The 27,293-nt window shown below is 42.2% G+C and overlaps 1 protein-coding gene across 3 annotated transcripts in view; it reads right to left on the minus strand.

Moving 5' to 3' along the window:
* Nucleotides 1-27,293, minus strand: part of rasa1b (RAS p21 protein activator (GTPase activating protein) 1b) — a 200,196-nt gene that overhangs the window by 55,103 nt on the left and 117,800 nt on the right. For all 3 annotated transcript variants that reach the window (XM_080189167.1, XM_080189166.1, XM_080189168.1), the window contains exons 12-14: nucleotides 25,909-25,996; nucleotides 15,496-15,576; nucleotides 11,660-11,817 (exon numbers count right to left, since the gene is read on the minus strand). In XM_080189167.1, coding sequence (XP_080045293.1) covers nucleotides 11,660-11,817; nucleotides 15,496-15,576; nucleotides 25,909-25,996 — 327 coding nt within the window. The remainder of the gene's footprint in view (nucleotides 1-11,659; nucleotides 11,818-15,495; nucleotides 15,577-25,908; nucleotides 25,997-27,293) is intronic.

A 27,293-nucleotide genomic window follows, 5' to 3' on the forward strand; every position in this document is an offset into this window, starting at 1 on the left:
TTCTGCTGCTTACTGTATATTTCCTATCTGTATTAGACCTTTCAAAATGCATTACCTCACATTTGTCCAGATTAAACGCCATTTGCCATCTGTCCACCCAGATCTGTATCCTGCTGTATCCTCTGATGGTCCTCACTGCTATCCACAAATCCACCAGCCTAATGTTGTCCGCAAGCTTACTAATCAATCCAGTTACAGTTTCCTCCAAATCATTTATATATATATATATATATACACACACACACAAACAGCAAAGGTCCCAGCACTGATCCCTGAGGAGCACCACTTGTCACAGCCCTCCATTCAGAAACACATCCTTCCAGTGCCACCCTCTGTCTTCTTTGACCAAGCCGGTTTTATATCCACCTTGCCAGCTCACCTCTGATTCAATGCGACTTCACCTTCTGAACCAGTCTATCATGACTGATCTTGTCAAAGGCCTTGCTGAAGTCCATGTAGACAACATCCACTTCCCTACCCTCATCAATAATCTTCGTCACATCCTCGAAAAACTTGATCAAGTTCGTGAGATATGGCCTCCCCTTCACAAAACCATGTTGCCTCTCACTAATATGTCCACTTTTGTCCAAGTGGGAATAAATCCTGTCTTGAAGAATCCTCTCCAATAATTTCCCTACCACTGACGTAAGACTCACCGGCCTGTAATTATCTGGATTATTCTTGCTACCCTTCTTAAACAAAGGAACAACACTGGCTATTCTCCAATCCTCTGGGACCTGCCCTGTAGCCAATAAGGATACAAAGATTTCCCTCAAGGCCCCAACAATTTCCTCTCTTGCCCTGCTCAGTATTCTGGGGTATATCCTATCAGGCCCTGGAGACTTGTCTATCTTGATGTTTCTCAAAAACCCCAATACCTCCTCCTTTTTGATCTCAACATGACTCAAACTAACCACACATCCATTTCCAGACTCATCATCCGCCAAGTCCTTCTCTTTAGTGAATACTGATGCAAAGTACTCATTTAATACCTCATCCATTTCCTCTGGCTTCACACATAGATGCCCTCCCTTCCGATGCTTATCCATTGTTTCATTTGTCCTCGCTGTTATTGTTGTATTAGTTTACAGTACTATTGACAGTCTATTTATTCTTTCCAGCTGAACACAGGCCCTACATAAGCTCAGGTGGAGGCATCCTAGCAGGCAGTCCTTTCCTATCTCAAGGGGATCTCAGATACACTCACTCACCTGATCTGTTTATTCTTGTGCTAGTTACCAAGTGGCTCAAGTAGTAATTACCCATAAGGACTGTATTAATATAAGATTTAGTGAATAACTTTTGTTATTTCTTTAGCAAGACTTTCTTCTTTTTTTTCCCCTCTGATACTGATTTCAATATGGACCACACTGGACCAGAAAGGAATGGACCACTCATTCCTTTTTTAAGTTCCTTTCCAGTTGATCTACAATATTTTTTACCTTTCCACCAGGAAACTAAGAGACACTTTGGACTTTTATTGGCATTGTGGCTATCAATCCTCATTCTCAGTTAGCAAGTATAATGCAGTTACTGGACAGGACCATATCTCCTCTTGGTTCATCCCATTCTCCTCATCATACACAAGTCTTCTTCAGAAGTGTGACTCCACACTGCAGAACATGATTCACAAATCCATTTCTGCAATTATGTATCAGAATCTAACTCACACTGTGGCTCAAGCCAGGAATATTCACTACAGATGTGGTGATCTAGGAAAGTCTTAACAATTCACAAAATCCTAACATTACAGCCCTGACATATAACCTACACTGTCATAAATTTCTGTCGAGTCATTTTAGTTCTGGATAAGGCGGCATGTTGGCACAGTGGTTAGCACTACTACCTCACAGTGCCAGGGAGCCGGTTCGATTCCTGGCTTGGGTCAGCGGAGTCTGCACGTTCTCCCAATGTCTCTGTGGGTTTCCACCAGGTGCTCCAGCTGCCTCCCACAGTCCAAAAGACAAGATGGTTAAATGCATTGGCTATGCTAAATTCTCCATCAGTGTAGCCAAACAAGTGGTAGAGTGTGGCGAATACGGGATTTTCATAGTGACTTCACTGCAATATTACTGAAGTGACTAAATGCAAGATGGTGCATTTTGGTAGGTTGAACCAGGGCAGGACTTGCTCAGTTAATGGTACGGTGTTGGGGAGAGTTATCGAACAAAGAAATCCAGGGGTACATGTTCATAGCTCCTTGCAAGTGGAGTCACAGGTGGACAGAGTGGTGAAAAAAGCATTCAACATGTTTGGTTTCATTGGTCAGAATACTGAATACAGGAGTTGGGATGTCTTGTTGAAGTTGTACATGACATTGATACGGCCACACTTGGAATACTGTATACAGTTCTGGTCACCTTATTATAGAAAAGATATTATTAAACTAGAAAGAGTGCAGAAAAGATTTACTAGGATGCTACCAGGATTTAATGGTTTGAGTTAGAAGAAGAGGCTGAATAGACTGGGATTTTTTTCCTCCAGAGCATAGAGGGCTGAGGGGTGATCTTATAGAGATCTATAAAATAATGAGGGGCATAGATCAGCTAGATAGTCCATATCTTCTCCAAAAGGTAGGGGAGTCTAAAATTAGAGGGCATAGGCTTAAGGTGAGAGGGGAGAGATACAGAAGTGTCCAGAGGGTGGTGAGTGTCAAGCTGCCAGAGATAGTAGTAGAGGCAGTACAATTTTGTTTTTTAAAAAGCATTTAGACAGTTACATGAGTAAGATGGGTATAGAGGGATATGGGCCAAATATGGGCAATTGGGATTAGTTTCATGGTTTAAAAAAAAAGGGTGGTGTGGACAAGTTGGGTCGAATGGCTGTTTCCACACTATAAACTTTAATGACTACTGTAAGCCTACTTGTGTCAGTAATAAATAAAAACTTAAAAAAAAACTTTTTTTTTCCATTTGTGGGACATGGGCATTGTTGGCTGGCCAGCACTTATTTGTCCATTCCTAATTGCCGGAGAACAGTTGAGAGTCAACCACGTTGTTGTGGCTCTGGAGTCACATATAGGCCAGACCAGGTAAAGACTGCAGATTTTCTTCCCTGAAGGGTAATACTAAACCAGATGAGTTTTTCCCGACAATCAATAATGGTTTCATGGTCATCACTAGATTATTAATTCCATATTAGTTTTATTGAATTCAAATCTGGGTCCCCAGAACATTTGGTGAGTTTCTGGATTAATACTCCAGCAATAATACTACGAGGCCGTTGCCTCCCCCTAAAACTTAATTGTTGTTCATTGGGTATATACTGTATTTGGGACATGGAGAGTTAAAACAACAGAGCTTTATCGAAAGGTATGCATTCTCTTACACGGCTGCTTCTTCTCACGCTAGTGACTTATGACACTCTCTCTGGTGAATACATGAATATATTAAGACACCAGAACTTCATCAGTTAATAAGAATAACAAATGCATAACATTTCCTTCCTGCTTAAATTACACACCAACATGTTCAAAACAAGTTCAACATGAACAATTATCTATGAGTCAGACATAGAAACAAAGAAACAAGAAGCAGGAATAAGTCACTTGGCGCTTTGAGCCTGCTCTGCCATTCATTTTGATCATGGCTGATTATCAAATTCAATATCCTTATACCCTACCCTTCCCCCCATAACTCTGGATCCCTTTAGTCCCAAGAGCTATATCTAATTTCTTCATGAAATCAAATAACATTTTGGCCTCAAATACTTTCTGTACTAGTGAATTCCATACATTCACCACCTTCTGGATGAAGCAATTTCTCCTCACCTCTGTTCTGAAAGGTTTACTCCTAATCCTCAAACTATGACTCCTCATATGATAGACCTGCCATCCCAAGAATCAGCCAGATAAACCTTTGCTGTACTCTCTCTAACACAAGGATATCCTTCCCCAGATAAGAGCACCAAAACTGCTTTGACCAACACCTTATACAATTGCAGTAAAACACCACTGTTCCTATATTCAAATCCTCTCGCTATGAAGGCCAACATATCATTTGCCTTCTTTACTGCCTGTTGTACCTGCTGGCTTACTTTCAGCAACTGATGCACGAGGACACCAAGGTCTCACTGAGTATCCACCCCTCTCAATTTATAGCCATTCAAGTAATAAGAACATAAGAAATAGGAGCAGGAGTAGGCCATCTAGCCCTTCGAGCCTGCCCCGCATTCAATAAGATCATGGCTGATCTGAAGTGGATCAGTTCCACTTTCTCCCCATAACCCTTAATTCCCTTGTCTATCGAAAACCTATCTACCCGTGTCTTAAGTATATTTATCGATGTAGCCTCCACCACTTCAACTGGCAGAGAATTCCAGAGATTCACCACCCCTTGAGTGAAGAAGCTCCTCCTCAACTCTGATCTGAACTGTCCCCACGCCCCCCCTTATCTTGAGGCTGTGCCCTCTAGTCCTGCTATCCTTTCTAAGCGGGAAGAATCTCTCCACCTCTACCCTATCCATCCCCTTCATTATCTTATACGTCTCTATAAGATCCTCCCGCATCCTTCTAAACTCCAATGAGTACAGACCCAGTCTACTTAGTCTCTCTTCATATTCCAACCCCCTCATCTCCGGTATCAGCTTAGTGAACCTCCTCTGCACTCCCTCCAAGGTCAATATATCCTTCCGCAAGTGCGGCAACCAAAACTGCACACACTACTCCAGATGCGGCCTCACCAGTACCCTGTACAGTTTCAGCAAGACCTCCCTGCTTTTATATTCTATCCCCCTCGCTATAAAGGCCAACATTCCATTCGCCTTCTTGATCACCTGCTGCACCTACAGACTGGGTTTTTGCAACTCATGCAAAAGGACCCCCAGGTCCCTCTGCACTGTAGCATGCTGCAGCTTTTCGTCTTTTAAATAATAATCCCTCCTACTATTATTTCTGCCAAAGTGGTTAACCTCACACTTGCTAACATTATGCTCCATCTGCCAGGTCCTCGCCCACTCGCTCAGCCTATCCAGATCCCTCTGCAGACTTTCCACACCCTCCACACAATTTGCTTTTCCACTCATCTCCGTGTCATCAGCAAATTTCGTCACCCTACACTCAGCCCCCTCCTCCAGATCATCTATATAAATGGTAAATAGCTGAGGCCTCAGCACCGATCCCTGCGGCACTCGACCAGTCACCAACTGCCAACCAGAATAGCACCCATTGATACCAACTCTCTGCTTCCTATTAGACAGCCAATCCTCTATCCACGCTAACACCTTACCCCTAACTCCGTGCACCCTAACCTTCTGTAGCAACCTTTTACGAGGCACCTTACCAAATGCCTTTCGGAAATCTAAAAACACCACATCCACTGGTTCCCCTCTGTCTACCGCACTAGTCACATCCTCATGGAAATCCAATAAATTCGTCAAACACGACTTCCCCTTAACGAATCCGTGCTGCAGTCAGACAGTCTGGAGGACATCGCTTTGGGGACAGTTGATAATGAACTGGGCGGTTGATGGGCAACACGTTGCCACAGAGGTTAGAATTGCTGCTACAAAACACTAGGGACCCGGGTTCAATTCCGGCCTTGGGTGATTATATACGTGGTGTTCTCACGTTCTCACTGTGTCTGCGTGGATTTACTCTGGATGCTCTGGTTTTTTCCCACACTCCAAAGATATACAGGTTAGGTGGATGGGCCACGCTAAATTGCCTCTTAGTGTTAGGAGGATTGGGGTAAATACATGAGGTTATGGGATAAGGCCAGAGTGGGATTGTTGTCAGTGCAGGCTCATTGGGCCAAGTAGAATCCTTGCAGTGCAGAAGGAGGCCATGAGCCTCTGACGTCTGCTTTACACTGGCGGAAACCTCTGGCATTTTTGTCTTTCCCCTAACATCAGTCGTCAGTTTGACATAGAGACTAGAGATTGTCTTGGTGTCTGATCTGTAGATGAAGTGTTGCTTTCCTCAATAGGGTCTGTCCATTGTTGTTGGGTTTGTAGGGAGGTTCAGTTCAGTTCAGGACTCGTACGGTTGAATCTGGATTCTCAGCCGATTCCTGCGGATCTATTTGCCCAGCCAAGAGCTGGTTGGCATGTTTCCTTCAGATGATATCATCTCTGGTAGACAGTATAAGAGACAGGTGTGTCTGTGCAAGGATTGTGGCAAGAACCTATTACTCTCCTTTGGAATAATTCTTAACCAAAACTCCCTATACATGGTGGAAAGCTCCATGCTTTGCTTTCCTGCCATTCCATTTGTCCTTGCTATTGTACAATTTATTTTATTTTCGAAGATTTCAACAGATCAAATCTCTAGCTTAGTTGTCTCTTCACCATTAGCAATGCAGGAGAGATCTTGGTTGTTGAATGTGTGGCGTTGCTACATACTATTAGGAAATGGTTAAGAAGTTTGATCAGCAAATCTTGTTCCCTGGTTAGAACATAGAACATAACAGCGCAGTACGGGCCCTTCGGTCCTCGATGTTGCACCGACCAGTGGAACTAATCTAATGACCCTCTAACCTAAACTATTCCAATGTTATCCATATGCCTATCCACTGACCATTTGAACGCCCTTAAAGTTGGCGAGTCCACAACTGCAGCAGGCAGGGCATTCCACAACCTTACTACCCTCTGAGTAAAGAACCTACCTCTGACAACCGTCCTATAATTACCACCCCTTAATTTAACCCCTTGCGTTAGCCATCACCATCCGAGGTAAAGAAGGCATACGGTGTCTTGGCGTTTATTGGTAGGGGGATTGAATTTAGGAGTCGCAGCGTTATGTTGCAACTGTACACAACTCTGGTGCGGCCGCACTTGGAGTACTGTGTGCAGTTCTGGTCCCCACATTACAGGAAGGATGTGGAGGCTTTGGAGAGGGTGCAGAGGAGGTTTACCAGGATGTTGCCTGGTATGGAGGGGAGGTCCTATGAGGAGAGGCTGAGGGATTTGGGGTTGTTTTCGCTGGAAAGAAGGCGGCTAAGAGGGGATCTTATTGAAACATATAAGATGATTAGAGGTTTAGATAGGGTGGATAGTGATAGCCTTTTTCCTCTGATGGAGAAATCTAGCACGAGGGGGCATGGCTTTAAATTAAGGGGGGGGTAGTTATAGGACGGATGTCAGGGGTAGGTTCTTTACCCAGAGGGTGGTGAGGGATTGGAATGCCCTGCCTGCTGCAGTTGTAAATGCGCCTAGTTTGGGGGCGTTTAAGAGATCCGTGGATAGGTTTATGGACGAAAAGGGATTGGTTTAGGTTAGTGGGTCATTGTTTTTTAACTGGTCGGCGCAACATCGTGGGCCGAAGGGCCTGTTCTGCGCTGTAATGTTCTATGTAAAAGGCTCTCACTGTCCACCCTATCCAATTCTTTGATCATTTTGTATGCCTCAATTAGGTCACCTTGTAACCGCCTTCTCTCTAATGAAAATAACCTCAAGTCCTTCAGCCTTTCCTCATAAGACCTTCCCACCATATCAGGCAACATCCTGGTAAAGCTGCTCTGCACCCTTTCCAATGCCTCCACATCTTTCTTATAATACAACGACCAGAACTGTACACAATACTCCAAGTGCAGCCGCACCAGAGTTTTGTATAGTTGTAACATGACCTCACAGCTCCGAAATTCAATCCCTCTACCAATAAAAGCTAACACACCGTATGCCTTCTTAACAACCTTATCAACCTGGGTGCCAGCTTTCAGGAAGCTATGCACACGTACCCCGAGATCTCTCTGCTCGTCAACACTACTAAGAGTCCTTCCATTAGCCCTATTTCTGTACTCCTGTTACTCTTACCAAAGTGAATCACCTCACACTTTTCCGTATTAAACTCCATCTGCCACCTCTCAGCCCAGCTCTGCAGCTTATCTATGTCCCTCTGCAAACTGTAACATCCATCCTCACTGTCTACAACTCCTCCGACTTTGGTGTCGTCAGCAAATTTACTAATCCATCCTTCTACACCCTCATCTAGGTCATTTATAAAAATGACAAACAGCAGTGGCCCCAAAACAGATCCTTGAGGTACACCGCTTGTAACTGAACTCCAGGTTGAATATTTCCCATCAACCACCACCCTCTGTCTTCTATCAGCTAGCCAATTCCTGATCCAAACTGCTAAATCACCCTCAATCCCATGCATCTGCATTTTCTGCAATAGCCTATCATGGGGAACCTTATCAAACGCTTTGCTAAAATCCATATACACCACATCAACTGCCTTACCCTTGGTCACCTTTTCAAAAAACTCAATAAGGTTTGCGAGGCACGACCTACCCATCACAAAACCGTGTTGACTATCCCTAATCAATTTATTTCCCTCTAGATGATTATAAATCCTATCCCTTACAATTCTTTCCAAAACTTTGCCCACAACAGAAGTAAGGCTCACTGGTCTATAATTCCCTGGACGATCTCTACTCCCCTTCTTGAACAAGGGGACAACATTTGCTATCCTCCAGTCTTCCGGCACTATACCTGAAGCCAATGACGACATGAAGATCAAAGCCAAAGGCTCTGCAATCTCCTCCCGAGCCTCCCAGAGAATCCTAGGGTAAATCCTATCCAGCCCAGGAGACTTACCTATTTTCATACTCTCAAGAACTGGCAACACCTCCTCCTTATGTACCTCAATCCCATCTAGTCTACTACCTGATATCACAGTATTCTCCTCGACTACACTGACTTTTTCCTGTGTGAATACTGACGAAAAATACTCATTCAGTGCCTCTCCTATCTCTTCAGGCTCCACGCACAACTTCCCACTGCTGCTTTCGAGGTATATTTCATGGTTTGAATGAAAGGTTCTCCTGCACCACTGGTAGCAGGATGATATGGTGTAGACCTAATATGCTGAATGCCAATTGCTTGCAAGAAACATTTGGATTCTTAAGACAAATTGGGATCCGTTATAGTTTACCTGGTGTTCAGGGAATCCAAACTGACTAAATATTTCTCCTAGCTTCTTGGTAGTTTTCACAGTGACCTCTGGCCATTTAGTGTGAGCATTGGTTATCAGTAAGAACATTTGTCCTTAAAGGTCCTGCAAAATCAACATGCAGTCATTGCCAAGAATGGCAGGTTTGGCACAGGAAGAACATGTTCTGGCTTTCTCTTCAATTTCCGCATCCAATCCAGGCCATCAGAAATAATTCCTTGCTATTTCTTTCATGCATTCAATTCTGCAATGGCCCTCATGTAAATTATCTTACACCTGCTTTATTAATGGTGGTAGAACAACCACTTTAATCACATAGAAGACATCCTGACTGTACTGACACTCCAATATCATGCAGTAGAACAGATTCAGGTTAGGTGTTATTAGAGATTTTTCTTGTATTACCATATCTGTCAGCTCAGAGTATCAAATCGTCCAGTAATTGCTTCATCACAAACTAGATGTGACTGGTACATTGCCTACTTGTTCAAGGTAAAAGATACTCTCTTCCGTAATTCTTCCCTTTCAATCTGTGCATAGTTACTTTCAGCCTTGCTCAAGGTTCGAGACGCAAAAGCAATGCTCTTTCTTCACCCTTTGGCATAATGTGGGAGACCACCGCTCCTATACCAAAAGGGATGCATCACAAGCTAACTGCAAGGTAAATGCCTAAGATATTCAGGTTTGAGCAACACTCCTTTGGCTGGTACAAAAGCGCTTTTGCATTGATCAGACCATTTCTATTTCTTGTTCTGAAACAAGGGGTTATGTAATGCTTTCAGAATGGCTGCCAATTTTGGGACAAATCTTCTAGAGTTCAACAATCCTAAGAAGGAATGCAACTGATTAATAGTCTGAGGTGCAGGTGTGTTGTAATAGTCTTAAATCTTTGAAGGAGATTTGTAAAGGCCAGTGGCATCAATCACATGTCCCAGTACTCAATGTAGGATGGGAGGAACTTGTACTTGTGGACTCCCAGACCATAGTCTTCCAATCCCAAGAGTTCAAGTTTTGAAGATATTCCTCTTCGCCTCTTTCAGTGACTAAGTTGTCACCCAAATAACATTGGATTCTGCTCAGTGCACTCAGGATCTGATCCATTGCCATTTGAAACAATGCAGGAGATGAGGCTCCTGGGACTTCTTGTCCACATTCATCTGAAAATAAGCCTGCCTCAGGTCAATTTTGCTAAAATGTTAGCCTCCCTCCAATCTGTTAACTAGTCTTCAATGTGAGGTAATGGGTACTGTTCCACACATAACATTGGATTAATGGTGACTTTGAAGTTTCCACAAATCCTTATGGATCTACCCTTCTTGACGACTGGAACTATTGGCATGGCCCATTCACTAATGTTGAAAGATTCCAAGACTTCTATCTTCATAAGCCATTTAAAGTCAGCTTCCACCTTTGGCCTAATAGCATATGGTAAAGGCTTTGCCTTCAAGCACATTCCATGGCTTCCTTCTTTTATTTTCAGTTTAACTGTAATATCTGTCATGCTCCCTAGCTCTCCTTCAAAAACATTATGCTTCTTTAAAACTTTCGCAAAGCTTGATTCTCCATAATGTTGACTTTGGCCTAGTTCAGTCGAATTTTCTCCAGCCACATTTGACCCATCAGTGCTTGATAATTGCCCTTCACTACGTGTAGAGACAAATCTGCTGTTTGCAGAGCCACTACAATGCGGCCCTTCAGAGGAACCACTTCACTTGTGTTTGTTTTCAATTCTATCCTTGAAAGCTTCAAGGGCACCAGCAAGACTGTTGCCCCAATTTCTACTTCCATCTTCACTGGCTTTCCATGCAGCAATGGAGTAACCCCAGTATTGGTGTGTAGCACCAGTGACAGCTAGTATATTTAGTGATAGCTCCTCCTCAGATTGAGTCACTGCATTTTCTTGACTCTTGAATAGCAAGAGCATTTCTCCTTTAGTACTGTTTAAATGCTGTCTTGTTTTGTTCTTATTTTTAGATAGAGTTTGCTTTTTCTTCCACAAGCATACTCAGGCCATTTGGCCCCTCCATATTGCTCCACCATTCAATAAGATCATGACTGATCTGTTTGTGTTTTGAATTCCACATTCCCATCCACCCCTGATAAAGTTGGATTCTCTTGTCCAATAAGAATCTGTCTATCCATCACTTAAAAATTAACACTTCCATCACTTTCGGGGGCAAAGTTCCAAAGTTGCAAAACACTCATTTTCATCTTTATCCTAAAAGGGTGACCCCAACTTTGAAACAGTGCCTAGGAAACATTCTTTCCACATCCAGCTTGTCAAGACAGTATAGGATCTTATATAATTCAATCAAGTCACTCCTCACTCTTCTAAACTCCAGTGAAAACAAGCCCAATATGTCCATCCTTTGCTCATATGACAAACCGCTCATTCCAGGACTGCCAAAGTTGATCTGGAAGGGCAATGGGATACAGGGTCCTCATCAATTTTATCAGTTTTCAGGCATGAAACATATAACAATTGAAATTCTCTCTTGTAAATTCTAGCCTCATTCTGGACTTGATTATAAAATCTGGACTGACACTGCAGAAGCCAGTGCTACTTTATCTTAGTACTGTCCTTTGGCAGGTATTAAAAATAAGCCCCCTGTACGTCTGGTAAAAGTAAATGGTTCCAGAGCACAATTGCAAGCAGAAAACTTTATGTATCTTCACCACTAGAGTAGGCAGTAAATCCTTGCACCTTATATGTAACTTTTCATAAAACATGATTACTGAAGAGGTTTTATACTGGAAAAAAAGACTCACTCAAAAATGAATTCTTCTGTCCATACAGGATTCTGCCCTTCCCTGGCATGAGTTTTTGCTACTTGAACACTGTTTAGGGAGATGTTACAGTAAGGTTGTGTGAAATATTTCGCTGGAAGTTTATGGGCTTCTTCCACATACAACACCAGACTACTGACCTGAGGAAGAAAAACATACAATTTTTATTATAGGAAATTTCACAAGATAACAATGTCAAATTACATCAGTTCTTTACTTTTGCTAAATACCTTATTTACCTCCATGACCAAGGATTATTGAAGATTTCACTTATTTCCTTGGTAAAACTAACAAGTCTGGTATAACCAATTGTGCTGTCCCAGTAACCTTCAAGAGGTATTTTATCATTTGTCACTTGGTAGTACAGAATAATACAGAATATGGTACTGCTGAATAAAGAGACAAAGATGTTGAAGCTTTTTGTCTTGCAGTCAATCAAAAACTTTGGTATTCTTGCATCTGCCCTGATGAGTGCAAGACAAAATGTTTTAACAGAAGGTCTCCTTTTCAGCAATATTATATAATTAAAATTTGGAGGCAAAGTTATCTTCTTTTGCTATGTTAGCCAAAACATGCAGAGTAAGAAGCTAGAGCATTTTGTTGATGGATGAATGTCCATGATATCATACAAAATGTATTATTCTGATTGTATATCATTAGTTCAATTGTGTTAAATTATTAAATATCAAAGATGAAGAAGGGGTTAAAATCATTGAATGTTGTAGAATTCTCCTGTGAATCAAGTACAGAACAGTTCCCTGGGAAGCTACTGTGAAGATATTTAATTGCCGTTCCCACACTTGAAGATAGCAGTACAAACATGCTGACCAAGGGACAAGAGGGTGAGAACTCTAATAACCACAGGTTACTGTAATGCCTAAGGTACAAGGCGTTCATCTCATTTGGACTCAAATCCTCCTCCAAAGAATTTCACTCGCCAGAACAAAGAATGGGTTGCCTTTTGGATCTGTTCTAATCACAGTGGTCGCACTTTTCAATTGCACAATGAGATTCACTTGGGCACCTTCTTTAAGGATGAATAACTTTATTGCAATTAAGTCATTTGGCTTGGTCACCAGCTGTCGTGCAATCCTTAGTGTCACATTGCACATGGATTATTAGGAACTAAATAGATGTGAATGTATCAGTGTTATTGTGGGAGGGGTGGCAACATATGTTTACTTGAAGCATGTTAGGATGGGGTGCGGCCACAGAGGTTCAGGTGCCAAGAATGCAGTACTGCACGCTCCAGTCAAGTAAGTCTTGACTGGATGAAGGTGCAACATGATTCTCTGGTATGCAAATTAATGGACACATGCATCAACAGGATTTCTGAATGGGAATGCTACATTGGCTGTTTGCTTTCTTCCTCCTCCTCTTAGGATGATGAGCAGTCCTCAATTTCCTCCAGCTCTAGCTCTTCTGTTCGCTGTAGTGCCAGGGGTTCTACACCTGAGAGAATCCTACTATAGAGACAACGTTGGCCACATTTTATTCCAGATTGTTAGAATTCACAAGTAGTTCCATGCCTCAGGTACAAGGCATTCATGCCGTCTGGATTCAGATCCTCCTCCAAAATCACTGACCACCTGATGTAAGAGTTGCAGCTTTAGCAAGTACTGCTGCTTGACAGCAGCACAAATTAATAATATTCAAAATAAAAGTGGAAACTTTAATCACATGCGGCTTGGGGCCTGTCTGAGGAGGTAGCATCTTCTTCTACCTCATGCCCTGTGTCCAACCACTCCATCACGCCCAGCTGCATATGGGCGCATTGCATGCTATAACTCTCTAATTGCTAATTCTCCTATTGTAGCTGCTGAGTTGGATTTTGCTGCTGCTCTTGAGTAGTCTGCTTGAGATTTCTGTTGCATGTTGAAGGCACAAGGGAATTACACTGCAGAAACAAGCAGTAGTTTCTTCACCCCCAGCACTATTAGTTAGAGCTTCACCCCTAGCATTATTAGTAAGAACAGCTTCAATGAGCTACACCTCTAATGGCAGGCCTCTGGCTGATCTCAAGCTTGCTGCTTCTTTATAGTTTGGAGTGCAATTCAGATTCAGGATTCAAATGATCACTACTGTGCATTTGCCTCCTCTAAATTGCTGAGTTTTAGAAGCTGCATATGACCCATACGATGCTGGAAAGGAAGCATTAACATGGGAAATTAGTGCCTTAAATACAATCCCCACTGGCCTTTTGCCATGCAAATTGCCAAAGCAGACAAAACACACCCTGGGAAAAGCAGGTGAAGGAAACTAGCCAATGTTGTTCCTTTGTTTAATAAGGATAGCAAGAGTAATCCAGGTAATTACAGGCTAGTGAGCCTTACATCAATGGTAGGGAAATTATTGGACAGGATTCTTCGAGACAGGATTTATTCCATTTGGAAATAAGTGGACATATTAGTGAGAGGCAACATGGTTTTGTGAACGGGAAGTCATGTCTCACGAACTTGATCGAGTTTTTCGAGGAAGTGATGAAGATGACTGATGAAGGTAGGGCAGTGGATGTTGTCTACATGGATTTCAGTAAGGCCTTTGACAAGGTCCCTCAGGGCAGGCTGGTTCAGAAGATGAAGTCGCATTGGATCAGAGGTGAGCTGGCAAGGTGGATACAAAACTGGCTCAGTCAAAGAAGACAGTGGAAGTGTGTTTCCGAATGGAGAGCTGTGACAAGTGGTGTTCCTCAAGGACCAGTGCTAGGACCTTTGCTGTTTGTAATATATATAAATGATTTGGAGGAAAATGTAACTAGATTGATTAGTAACTTTGCGGACAACACAAAGGTTAGTGGATTTGCAGATAATGATGAGGACCATCAGAGCATATAGAATAGTTGGAGACTTGGGCAGAGAGATGGTAGATCGAGTTTAATCTAGACAACTGTTAGATAAAGCATTTTGGAAGATCTAATACAGATAGGAAATATGAAGTAAATGGCAAATATTGATAGGCAAAGGGATCTGGGTGTACAGATACACAGGTCACTGAAAGTGGCAATGCGGGTGGAGAAGATAGTCAAGAAGGCATTCGGCATGCTTGCCTTCATCGGCCAACGTAGAGAGTTTAAAAATTGGCAAGTCACGTTGACACTTTATAGAACCTTAGTTAGGCCGCACTTGGAACACAGTGTTCGATTCTGGTCGCCGCACTATGTGAAGGATGTGGAGGCTTTGGAGAGGGTACAGAAAGGATTTACCAGGATGTTGCCTGGTATGGAGGACATTAGCTATGAGGAGAGGTTGGAGAAACTTGGTTTGTTCTCACTGGAGCGATGGAGGTTGAGGGGAGACCTGATAGAAGTCTACAAGATTATGAGAGGCATGGACAGAGTGGATAGTCAGAAGCTTTTTCCTGGGGTGGACGAGTCAATTATTAGGGGCATAGGTTTAAGGTGCGAGGGGCAAGTTTTAAAAGAGATGTACGAGGCAGATTTTTTTTTTTACACAGAGTGGTGGGTGCAGGGGAGGTAGTGGAAGTAGATATGGTAGTGACTTTTAAGGGGCGTCCTGACAAGTACATGAATGAGATGACAATAGAGGGATATAGTCCCCGGAAGTGTAGGGGGTTTTACGTAAGTCAGATGGCATGGTGGGTGCAGGCTTGGAGGGCCTGTTCCTGTGCTGTAATTTTTTTTTTTGTTTCTTTCTTTCCTTTGAAGGAAGATATAATCCCAAAGCCTTTTTTCATATTTTCCCAGTTCCCTCACCTCCTATGGCTGGAACCCTCCCACCACCACACACCCATTAGAATCCCATGCATAAAAACTGACTTCTAATGCCACGTAAATGGCTGAATAAAACACTTCTTTTTACCTGTCGAAGGCGTTTATTAGAGGTTGGTGGCAGAGGTTTCTTCAAGTTACTGCAAAATACCTGCAGGCATTTCATCCAGTCCTTCAAAAGAAAAATATTTGTAACATCTAGATAACTGAACACTTAATTTCTAAATTCATCATCAACTGTTATTTACCCTTTATAACATTAATAAGTCATAGAGAGTTAATTTTTAAAAAAAATTATTCTTCATCTGAAGCTGGTAATCAGTTCAATGAAGTAAATGTTCACAATTCAAAGCACAAAAGAGCTGCAAGCTCAAACAAGAACTGGGAATTGTAGGAGGAAAAGAAACCAGGAGATCACCATAGGTGGTGACACAACAGGTACATGATGCAGTCAGCTACTAAACCAAAATGCAGTGTGTTTAAAAAAAAGGGATTGCTAAGTAAGGGGTGATTGAGATGATTGAAAAATGCCTGCAGAGAGAAAGAGAAGCTTCAGCTTGAAACAGAAGCAAAATCACCAACAAATTTTGAGTTGTGTACAACCAATCTATTAAGACAATTAGAACTAGAACTGGAGAATGACAGCTGGAATAAAACCAGGTTAACTTCGCACACATGGTTCCTGGGAGGGTCAAGATCCAGATCTCGGCTGAATGCACATTGGCTGTGGCACTCGTTAAAATCTAATTTTCTTTCCAAATTTAAGAACATAAGAACATAAGAACATAAGAAATAGGAGCAGGAGTAGGCCATCTGGCCCTTCGAGCCTGCCCCGCCATTCAATAAGATCATGGCTGATCTGTCGTGGCTCAGTTCCACTTTCCCGCCCTCTCCCCATAACCCTTAATCCCCTCTCTTATCAAAAACCCATCAACCCGCTTCTTAAAAATATTTAGCGAGGCAGCCTCCACCACTTCAACGGGCAGAGAATTCCAGAGATTCACCACCCTTTGAGTGAAGAAGTTCCTCCTCAACTCCGTTCTGAACCGCCCCCCCTTTATCTTGAGGCTGTGCCCCCTAGTCCTACTGTCTTTTTTGAGCGGGAAGAGTCTTTCCACCTCTATCCTATCCATCCCATTCATCATCTTATACGTCTCAATGAGATCTCCCCTCATTCTTCTAAACTCTAAAATTTAGATCACAAGATTCTCATTAAGAGGGAACCTTAAACTTAAGAAATCCTGTGACTTGCTCATTTCTATAATGAGGTGGCCAGAACTGTACACAGTATTTCACGTGCGGCCTTACCAATGTCTCAGACAACTTCAACAAGACGGGAAAAATCATATACATTTCCCTCTGCAACTGAATCCTAGACTTCCACAGCTATGACCGCAATCAGTAAGGATAGGCAACGACAGCTCCATGATTATCCTCAACACTGGTGCCCCGCACACCTGTGTCCTCAGCCCCTTCAACAAGGCATCCCAACTCCTGTATTCAATGTTCTGACCAATGAAACCAAGCATGCCAAATGCCTTTTTCACCACCCTGTCCATCTGTGACTCCATTTTCAAGGAGCTATGAACCTACGTGATGGAATATTCTCTGCTTGCCAGGGTGAATTCAGTTCCAACAACACAAGAAGTTCAACACCATCCAGGACAAAACTGCCTGCTTGAATGGCACCCCATCCACCACCTTCAACAAGAACTTTCTCCATTACTGAAGCACAATAGCAGCAGTAAGGCCATGTACAAGATGCAGTGCAGGAACTCACCAAGGCTCGTCAAGTAGCACCTTCCAAACTTTTGACCACTGTGATCTAGCCAGATGACAGTAGCAGGCACCACCATCTGGAAGTTCCAAGTAACTCACCATTCTGACTTCAAAATATATCTTCTTCACTGTTGTTGGGTCAAAATCCTGGGACATCCTCTTTAACAGCACTGTCAGTGTACCTATACCTCAGGGACTGCAATGTTTCAAGATGGCAGCTCTCTTGCACCTTCTCCAGGGCAATTAGGGGTGGGCAATAAATGTTGACCAGCCAGTGATGCTCACATCCCATAAAGAAGGAATTGAAAATAATATCCTTGTAAATGTTTTCAGGTCCCTTTTTTATAACCTTTAATAGAATGGTATGCCTTGATATTACAAGTCAATATAATTACTCAAGAACATTTTCCACTGTCTTACATATATATCTGCTTTTCGCCAATAATGAAACTAGGTTGCATTATTATTCCAGATTGTCCTGTTCTGAGTTGGAACTATTAGGAAGACTGCTACGTGTGTTACTGATTCTGACCTTTCTATTCTGGCTCTTTATTCCCAGATAAAGTGACCCTTTGAAAAATACATATTTTTAAATATAGATACAGCACAGGGAGGGGGGCACGGTGGCACAGTGGTTAGCACTGCTGCCTCATAGCGCCAGATACCCGGTTCAATTCCAGCCTCAGGTCATTGTGTGTGGAGTTTGCACATACTCCTCGTGTCTGCATGGGGTTCCTCTGGTGCTCCAGTTCCTCCCACACTCCAAAGGTGTGCAGGTTAGGTTGATTGGCTATGCTGAATTAACCCTACTGTCAAGCATTAGCAGGGTAAATACATGGGGTTACCGGGATAGGGCTTGGGTGGGATTGTGGTCGGTGCAGACTCGAAGGGCCAAATGGCCTCCTTCTGCACTGTAACGATTCTATAAAATAAATTCCAGCTACAAGATGAAACACTTAAGCTGCAATTAACCAGGTCAGGAAGATGCATCCCAATCTTATCCCTGGTTTTGCAGATTTAACAGGTCACAATAACAACTTCAGTACCTTTAATGGTGTACAACGACACAAAGCATTTCACAGGAGTGTTACCAAAATTGGAAACTTGATCAAGAGTATTAAGGAAAACTATAGGCCGAGATCTTAGAAGTTCGGAGGGGGGGGACCCCAGACTTTGGAATTTAGATAAGTGATGGAATGACGACCAATGGTGGAATGATGAAAATCAAGGATATACAAGAGATCAAAATTCACGTACCAGAGATTGGAGAAGTATTTTTAAAAATTCTTTCTGGGATGTGGGTGACGCTGACAAAACCAGCATTTGTTGCTCATCCCTAATTGCCCTTGAACTGAGTTGCTTGCTAGGCCATCTCAAGGGGCAGATAAAAATCAACTACAGTGCTATGGGTCGGGAGTTGGCCAGACCAGGTAAGGATGGCAGATTTCCTTTCCTAAAGGCTATCAGTGAACCATAGAACATAGAACATTACAGCGCAGAACAGGCCCTTCGGCCCACGATGTTGCGCCGACCAGTTAAAAAAAAACAATGACCCACTAACCTAAACCAATCCCTTTTCGTCCATAAACCTGTCCACAGACCTCTTAAACGCCCCCAAACTAGGCGCATTTACAACTGCAGCAGGCAGGGCATTCCAATCCCTCACCACCCTCTGGGTAAAGAACCTACCCCTGACATCTGTCCTATAACTACCCCCCCTTAGTTTAAAGCCATGCCCCCTCGTGCTAGATTTTTCCATCAGAGGAAAAAGGCTATCACTATCCACCCTATCTAAACCTCTAATCATCTTATATGTTTCAATAAGATCCCCTCTTAGCCGCCTTCTTTCCAGCGAAAACAACCCCAAATCCCTCAGCCTCTCCTCATAGGATCTCCCCTCCATACCAGGCAACATCCTGGTAAACCTCCTCTGCACCCTCTCCAAAGCCTCCACATCCTTCCTGTAATGTGGGGACCAGAACTGCACACAATACTCCAAGTGCGGCCGCACCAGAGTTGTGTACAGTTGCAACATAACGCTACGACTCCTAAATTCAATCCCCCTACCAATAAACGCCAAGACACTGTATGCCTTCTTAACAACCTTATCTACTTGATTCCCAACTTTCAGGGATATATGTACACATACACCTAGATCCCTCTGCTCCTCCACACTACTCAAAGTCTTCCCGTTAGCCCTATACTCAACACATCTGTTATTCCTACCAAAGTGAATTACCTCACATTTCTCTGCATTAAACTCCATCCGCCACCTCTCGGCCCAGCTCTGCAACCTAAGTCTTCCTGCAAACTATGACACCCTTCCTCACTATCTACCACACCTCCGACTTTGGTGTCATCAGCAAATTTACTGATCCACCCAACTATACCCTCATCCAGATCATTAATAAAAATCACAAACAGCAGTGGCCCCAACACAGATCCCTGAGGCACACCACTTGTAACCGAACTCCATGATGAATATTTACCGTCAACCACTACCCTCTGTCTCCTATCCGCTAGCCAATTCCTAATCCAGTTCCCTAGATCACCCCCAATCCCATACATCTGCATTTTGTGCAGAAGCCTACCATGGTGAACCTTATCAAATGCCTTACTAAAATCCATATACACCACGTCCACTGCCTTACCCCCATCCACCTCTTTGGTCACTTTCTCAAAAAACTCAATAAGGTTACTAAGGCACGACCTACCCGCCACAAAACCATGCTGACTATCTCCAATCAACTCATTACTCTCCAAATAACTATAAATCCTATCCCTAATAATTTTTTTCCAAAACCTTGCCCACAACAGAAGTGAGACTCACCGGTCTATAATTCCCGGGGAAGTCTCTGTTCCCCTTCTTAAGCAATGGGACAACATTCGCTAACCTCCAATCATCTGGTACTATACCAGAGGCCAACGACGACCTGAAGATCAGAGCCAGAGGCTCTGCAATCACTTCTCTTGCCTCCCAGAGAATCCTGGGGTAAATCCCATCCGGACCAGGGGACTTATCTATTTTCAGACCCTCCAGAATATCCAGCACATCCTCCTTATCAACTGTAACACTGTCAATTCTACTCCCCTGCAACCCAGTGTCCTCCTCAGCTATATCCATGTCCCCCTGCGTGAACACCGAAGAGAAATATTGGTTCAATGCTTCACCAATCTCCTCCGGTTCCACACATAACTTCCCTCTGCCGTCTATAACTGGCCCTAACCAACCTTCTGTTCTTGACATACCTATAGAACGCCTTAGGATTCTCCTTAACCCTATCAGCCAAAGTCTTCTCATGTCCTCTTTTAGCCCTTCTTAGCTCGCTCTTCAACTCCCTCCTAGCCAATCTAAAGCTCTCTAGTGCACTATCCGAGTGCTCACGTCTCATCCGAACATAAGCCTCCTTTTTCTTTTTAACCAACGAATCAACTTTTTTGGTGCACCACGGTTCCCTAGCCTTACCAATTCCACCTATCACAGACTCGCAGTAGCTGCTCCTTGAAAAAACTCCACATTTCGGACGTTCCCAATCCCTGTAATCTCCTAGTCCAACCTATGTTTCCTAATTCTCTCCTAATAGCCTCATAATTACCCTTCCCCCAGCTAAAACCACTGGCCCGAGGTTCATGCCTATCCCTTTCCATCACTAAGGTGAACGTAACCGAATTGTGGTCACTATCACCAAAATGCACACCAACTTCCAAATCCAACACCTGATCTGGCTCATTTCCCAGCACCAAATCCAACATAGGCCAACTAGAGGTGAGGCTATCTACATACTGAGTCAAAAAACCTTCCTGCACACTTTGCACAAAAACTGACCCCTCTAACGAGCTAGAGCTATAACAATTCCAATCAATATTAGTAAAGTTAAAATCCCCCATAACAATTACCCTATTACTTTCACTCCTAACCAGGATCGTCTCCGCAATCCTTTCCTCAACCTCTCTAGAACTTTTAGGAGGTCTATAAAAGACTCCCAACAGGGTGACCTCTCCTCTCCTATTTCTAATCTCCGCCCATACTACCTCAACAGACAAGTCCTCATCAAACCTCCTCTCTGACACTGTAATACAATCCCTGACCAATAATGCTACCCCTCCCCCCCTTCTACCTCCTTCTCTACTTCGACTAAAACATTTAAACCCTGGGACCTGCAGCATCCATTCCTGCCCCTGCTCTATCCATGTCTCTGAAATGGCCACAACATCGAAGTCCCAGGTACTGATCCACGCTGCAAGTTCACCCACTTTATTGCGAATACTCCTCGCATTGAAGTATACACATTTCAAACCCTGCTCCACCCCACCCCTGCGATGCCATGCATTGCAGTCCTCATCCATGCACCCCTCACTTTCAACCCCTCTACTCAGGATCCCTCCCCCCCTCCGAATCAGTTTAAACTTCCCTGCATAGCCCTAGCAAACTTACCCCCCAGGATATTGGTCCCCTTCTGATTCAGGTGTAGACCATCCCTCTTATAGAGGTCCCACCTTCCCCAGAACGAGCCCCAATTGCTTAAGTACCTGAACCCCTCCCTCCTGCACCATCCTCTCAGCCACAAGTTCAAACTTTCCCTTTCTCTATTCCTCTCTAAACTATCTCGTGGCACAGGCAAGAGTCCGGAGATAACCACTCTATCAGTCTTGGCCTTTAGTTTCCACCCCAACTCCATAAATCTCTGCTTAATATCCCCTTCCCTTAACCTCCCTATGTCATGTGTCCCCACATGAACAATAACTTGGGGTTGATCTCCCTCTCCTCTAAGAGTCCTGAATACCTTTTCAGATACATCCCGGACCCCAGCCCCTGGTAGGCAACACACCAGCCCTGAGTCCCTACCTTTACTTCCGACCCTCCTATCTGTCCCCTTAACCGTGGAGTCCCCAATCACGAGGCCCAATCGTTTACAGCCCCTAACCACCTGAGCTTTCACACTAGGCTCACCCCCAGTGACCTGGTCCCTTTGACTATCCCCAGTTGTTTCCTCCTCAACTGTAGCCTCCAGGACCGAAAACCTATTTTGGAGGGGAACCGCCCCAGGGGATTGTCCCCCTGATTGCTTCTTTCCCCTCTTCCTGGCAGTGACCCAAGACTGATTTTTAGGAGTGACTATTTCCTTATAACTCCTATCGATTTCCACCTCTGCCTCCTGAATTATGCGGAGTTCCTCTAACTCCACCTCCAGCTCCTTTACACGCTCCTCCAGAAGCTGCAATCTAACACACTTCCTACAAGTAAACTCCCCTGAAACACTACTAGATTCCCTCACCACATACATCCCACAGGAGATGCAGCTTACTGCCTGAACTGCCATCCCTGAAGCAATTACCAGCAGAAAAACAAATTAAAAAAAAACAAACAACAAACTTCCCCCACTCTTATAATTAGGTTAGAGGAGGTGGGAGGGTGGGATTCTCTACCAGTGTAGAGGATCGGGTATCCTCTCTACACTAATTTATAGGGTTAGGGGCCCAAGAAAAAAAACTACAAATACCAGCAAGCGTCCTAGTGACGACTTCCGGTTTCTAACTAATTTTAAAAAAAACCAGATGGGTTTTTCTGACAATCAATGATAGGTATCATGGCCACCATTACTGACACTAGCTTTCAATTTCAATAAATTAACTAAATACATTCAATTAAATCAATGGGGAAATTTAGACTTGTGTACAAATTTCCATGCATATAATGCCAAATACGTGGGCTGATTGAATTAAATAGCCTGCTCCTTCAGTTGTTTGTAATACTCAGACTGCAAACCGTACTCAACTAGTCTGCGTTTGCAAAACCCAAACAATCCATTGTTAGATGTGATTCTGCAATTGGCAGCACCTGCTGAACAATCTTGCAGGTGCTAAGAGCTATACTAACAACCTATTTAAGATAATCAGTTGAACTTGTAATGTGGCTCATTAGCAAGATACGTTCATATGCAGGGACCAGTTCACTGCAGCTAAAGGAATATGTTCGATCCTTACACCTTTTTTGAATTGTCCAGGAGCTTAAGGAGTCAATAATTCCCCATTCCATTCTTAATAGGGAAGCCTTGACTGGTGTCAACCTCTCAACCAGTCAGAACCCTTTTTTACTGCAGTATAAATTGTTTTGAACTTTTGAAACTTGGCATGATTGTATTTGATTTGATGATGCACGATGAAAAGTTTAGACAAGTTCTGTACTGCTAAGTGATTTTTCTCTAGTATTGTTAAGAGTTGCATTCATCTAGGCAGGTGGAGAGTACTCAATCACACTCTTAACTTGTGCCTTATAGAGTAATCATCAGGAGGTTGATGGTGAGGGAGTCAGCAACAGTAATGATTCACTGAGGTAGTTAGATTATTTCACTGGTGAGAACCATTGTGACATGACTATTACTTGCCACTTAACCAGCCTAAACTTGAAAGTTGTCCAGGTCTTGCTACATGCAGGCATGTACTGCTTCAGCATCCAAGATGTTAATGAATAGGACTGAACACACTATAATCTGCAAATATCCCTACTTCTGACTTACGATGGAGGGAGAGTCATTGATGAAGCACCTAAAGATAGTTAGGTACTAACCTGAGCAATTCCTGTCACTCTTTTTAAATAAATGGTCCCAGAAGAGAGGAATACATATCTACATTAACCTGGCTACTTTATAAAATTACTTTACTTTATAAAGGGATGAAGACTTTACCTTGACATGCCTGACTATCCATGAGTTATACCAGAGGAATTTCTAGCTTCTGAAAACCAGCAGGACTTTGCTATCCTTAGAATGTGTTAATGCCCCCCTGTGACTGTAAAAGATCAAATTCCAAAAAAAATCCACCAATATCATATACATTTCCAAGGTAAGGTTCTGCTCAGAGGCAGTGCACCTGCAAGGACAAAAGGGACCCAGACTCTTCTATTAAACATCTAAGATTCAAGACCTAAGAAAATAAATATTTCGCCCAAACCCCAGAAGTGATAAGATGTATGTCACATGACCTCCCCCACACTGTTAGAACCTGTAACACTGCCATGTGGAACTGAACTCAGGCAATCTTTTACCTCTCAGAGGTAGCAGCAGGAAGAGCTCTGACCAGGTAATTTGCTTATCATCTCCACAGAGTATTACAGGAATATCAGAACTCCTGTATCTGTATCTATAAGACCCATTCATTTCTTATGTGTCTTCTTCTATCGCGAAGTTATCGCTTCTGGAAAGATGGATCACCCTTCAACAGTTTCAGCCCACTAACCTCTGAAGAAATACACCATTGGACTTTTGATTCTAGTCTCTGGACTCATGTAAAACCATGAATCTCATTTTTATTGTGGTCTTGTGTTGTACCCCTTTCTTTCCCTTATCCTTCTTGTTCGAGTACAAAAGGCACATTTTGTGCGCGTAAAATAAACCAACCCTCTTATTTTACCTCATCTCAAGTTTGTTGTGGGGTTATTAATAAAGGATTGGATCACGCCAGACTGAAGGGTTAGGAAAACATGCCACCATGTATAAAGGGGAAAATCAAAAATCAGAATCATCCTTTTGTTTATGGAGTGGTAGTGACTGGAGAAATCACAGCTGTTTAAATTAATCACCCTCTTGTCCTTAACATATGTAATGCATTGCAAAGCAGCAGTGATAGTCATGCACATAGACACAATTTGAGTACTGAGCACAGTTTTGAACATGCCATTGCAGAAAATACGTTAAAAAACAGGGTGTACAATAAGTTTTATCAGAACATCAGGATGAAAAATATAATTACAAAGGAAAATTGAAGATATAGGAGTATTTTCACTAGAGCAAAGAAAGCTAAGTGGTCATCTTGTAAAGGATTTGTTTTCAGTATGATGGGTGTTGATTAGGTGAAGAAAGACAGACTACATGGGTGAAAAGATGGTGAGAAGTGACCATCAATTAAAATGGTCATTAAGCAAATAGAGATAGATTAGCATAACTTTCTTTGTGCAGAGAGCTGCTTTAGCATGAAGTACTACAAAGAATAGTTGAGCACCCACTGCATCTTTTGAGCAAAGACTAAATAAGCATTTGCAACAGGGATATAAGGGTGTAGCAAGGAGAGGAGCAGAGGGCTGAATTAGTTTTTGGTTGCTCCAGAACTGGCACATACAAAATAGGCTAAATGGCCTTCTGTAATGCTGCAAATACCTTTCATTCTATGTCTCCCTATTTTTTAGAACCATAGATTTATGAAAGAGGTCACTTTTCTTTGCTCTTTGAGTTGATCTCCTGTTAAGGTACATCCATTTTTGTCTTCCCTCCAACCAATTTGTTCTCATTCTGAGTTGTTACTGAGTTTCACGTTTGATGTAAAAAAGTTGTCAAATATATTTATGATGCAAGAGAATTTTCAAAACAGTTTTTTTAAAACTACCTTCTTGCATGCTGAGCTGTTTTATTTCTAAACATTTATATTAGCTTTAGTATTATTTGTCTTTTTCACTTCAAAAATAACCTAATCTATACACTTCTCATTGTTCAAAAGTTGTGTTATAACCTATTTAAAAGACCAGCTATTATTTTAACACCAACAGCTCATTAATGGCCACAAAACTAGAACACCCATTACTTTGTTTGTCAAGACGAGCTTTGCAAGATGGTCATTACGCAACTCAAACATGGTTGTCAGTCTTCTTTTGCAATGGGAGAAGGCAGCACAATGTACATTTGGCTGACACAATCATCCCAAAGTTATAATCATTTAGTTTTCAGCATTTTACCTGTGCCTGTTCTGGAGTCTCTGCTGCAAAGTAGAAGATGCAATGGTCTTCACTAAAGTGCTGTACTACTATTTGAAAACAGTTTGGCCTAAGAAAAGGAAAAGTACAGGAAACAAATTAATCCATGAAACTGCAGCACAACTAATCTATGATGGAAAAGGAAACTTGATCAATGTATTTTTGTCAAAACAGCAACTTTAATATTCATGCATATTCAACAGCTCTAAAGTTGCAATCTACCAGTTGGTTGAATTCAATTTTCTTCCCCTGAGAAGTAGATGGGAGGTATATTGGCACATTATGAGGACAACTATTTCAAATTCAAAACTGTTTGTGCATCATTTTGCATTTAATACACTGGAACCTATTCCTCAGAAAAGTTTGGAAATTTTGAGTAGACCAAAGCAACTCTCAACACAATTTTACTACAGTATTTTGGGAGCAAAGACATTCAAAATACTGTACTTTGATCAGCATTTTTTTTTACTGCTTTATAATATTTATCACTGTTTTATGCATCAGATAAATGCTTAATATCTACAGTATTTTCTGGTTCACATACTAATGATTAGATATTCTAACATCATTCTACAATTCAGAAAATTACAACAATCCAGAAATTGCTGTGGTTTCAAACATTCCAATCCAAAGGGGTTACCATATATAAAATAAAAACAAAAAATGCTGGAAATACTCAGCAGTCAGACAGCAATGATGAAGAGAGAAACAAAGTTAACATTTCAGGTCGATGATCTTTCATCATCTACAAAGTTTTGTTTTCAGACTATCTTAAGATTCCTGCTGCGAAAATGATGGAAACCTGGCAAGAATAATAATCTTACATAAGAATAACAGTGCAGTAAAATTATTAACAACAGTAAGCATAATGAATGGATAAGAAAGTTTCTGATTCTTAAATAGGAATAAAGTTCTAATTTTGTTAAGCAGAGAGAAATTTGAATTCTACAACCATGTAGCCAATATTTTCATTGAACATATACTCAAAACAAAGTCACCGTAAGGGACAAAGGGATAACATTCCCAAACAATTTCCTATAACAATATATCCAACAAGGTTTGATCCAAGAAACATTACTGTTCTTCCTAATATAGATTCAGAGTGATGAAAGAATCGATGAGTCAATGGCAAAGCTGATACAGGAAAATAAGAAGGCTGTATTCATTAACAGAGCTTATCACATGACTCAAGATCTACATCCTAACATATACCAAAAACAATATTATTTGTCGATATAGTAAATCAGTGCATAGATAGACCAAAAGATTCTACTTTTAAATTAAAATATGTGCACTGTATATTATTTGCTACCAAACTGACAAACAATAACTCTTAAATCTACAGATTAAAACAAAGCCTAAAGGAC

This window comes from Carcharhinus amblyrhynchos, chromosome 5 (genome assembly GCF_965287045.1).
Source record: "Carcharhinus amblyrhynchos chromosome 5, sCarAmb.v2.hapA, whole genome shotgun sequence".
Classification (NCBI taxonomy): domain Eukaryota; kingdom Metazoa; phylum Chordata; class Chondrichthyes; order Carcharhiniformes; family Carcharhinidae; genus Carcharhinus; species Carcharhinus amblyrhynchos.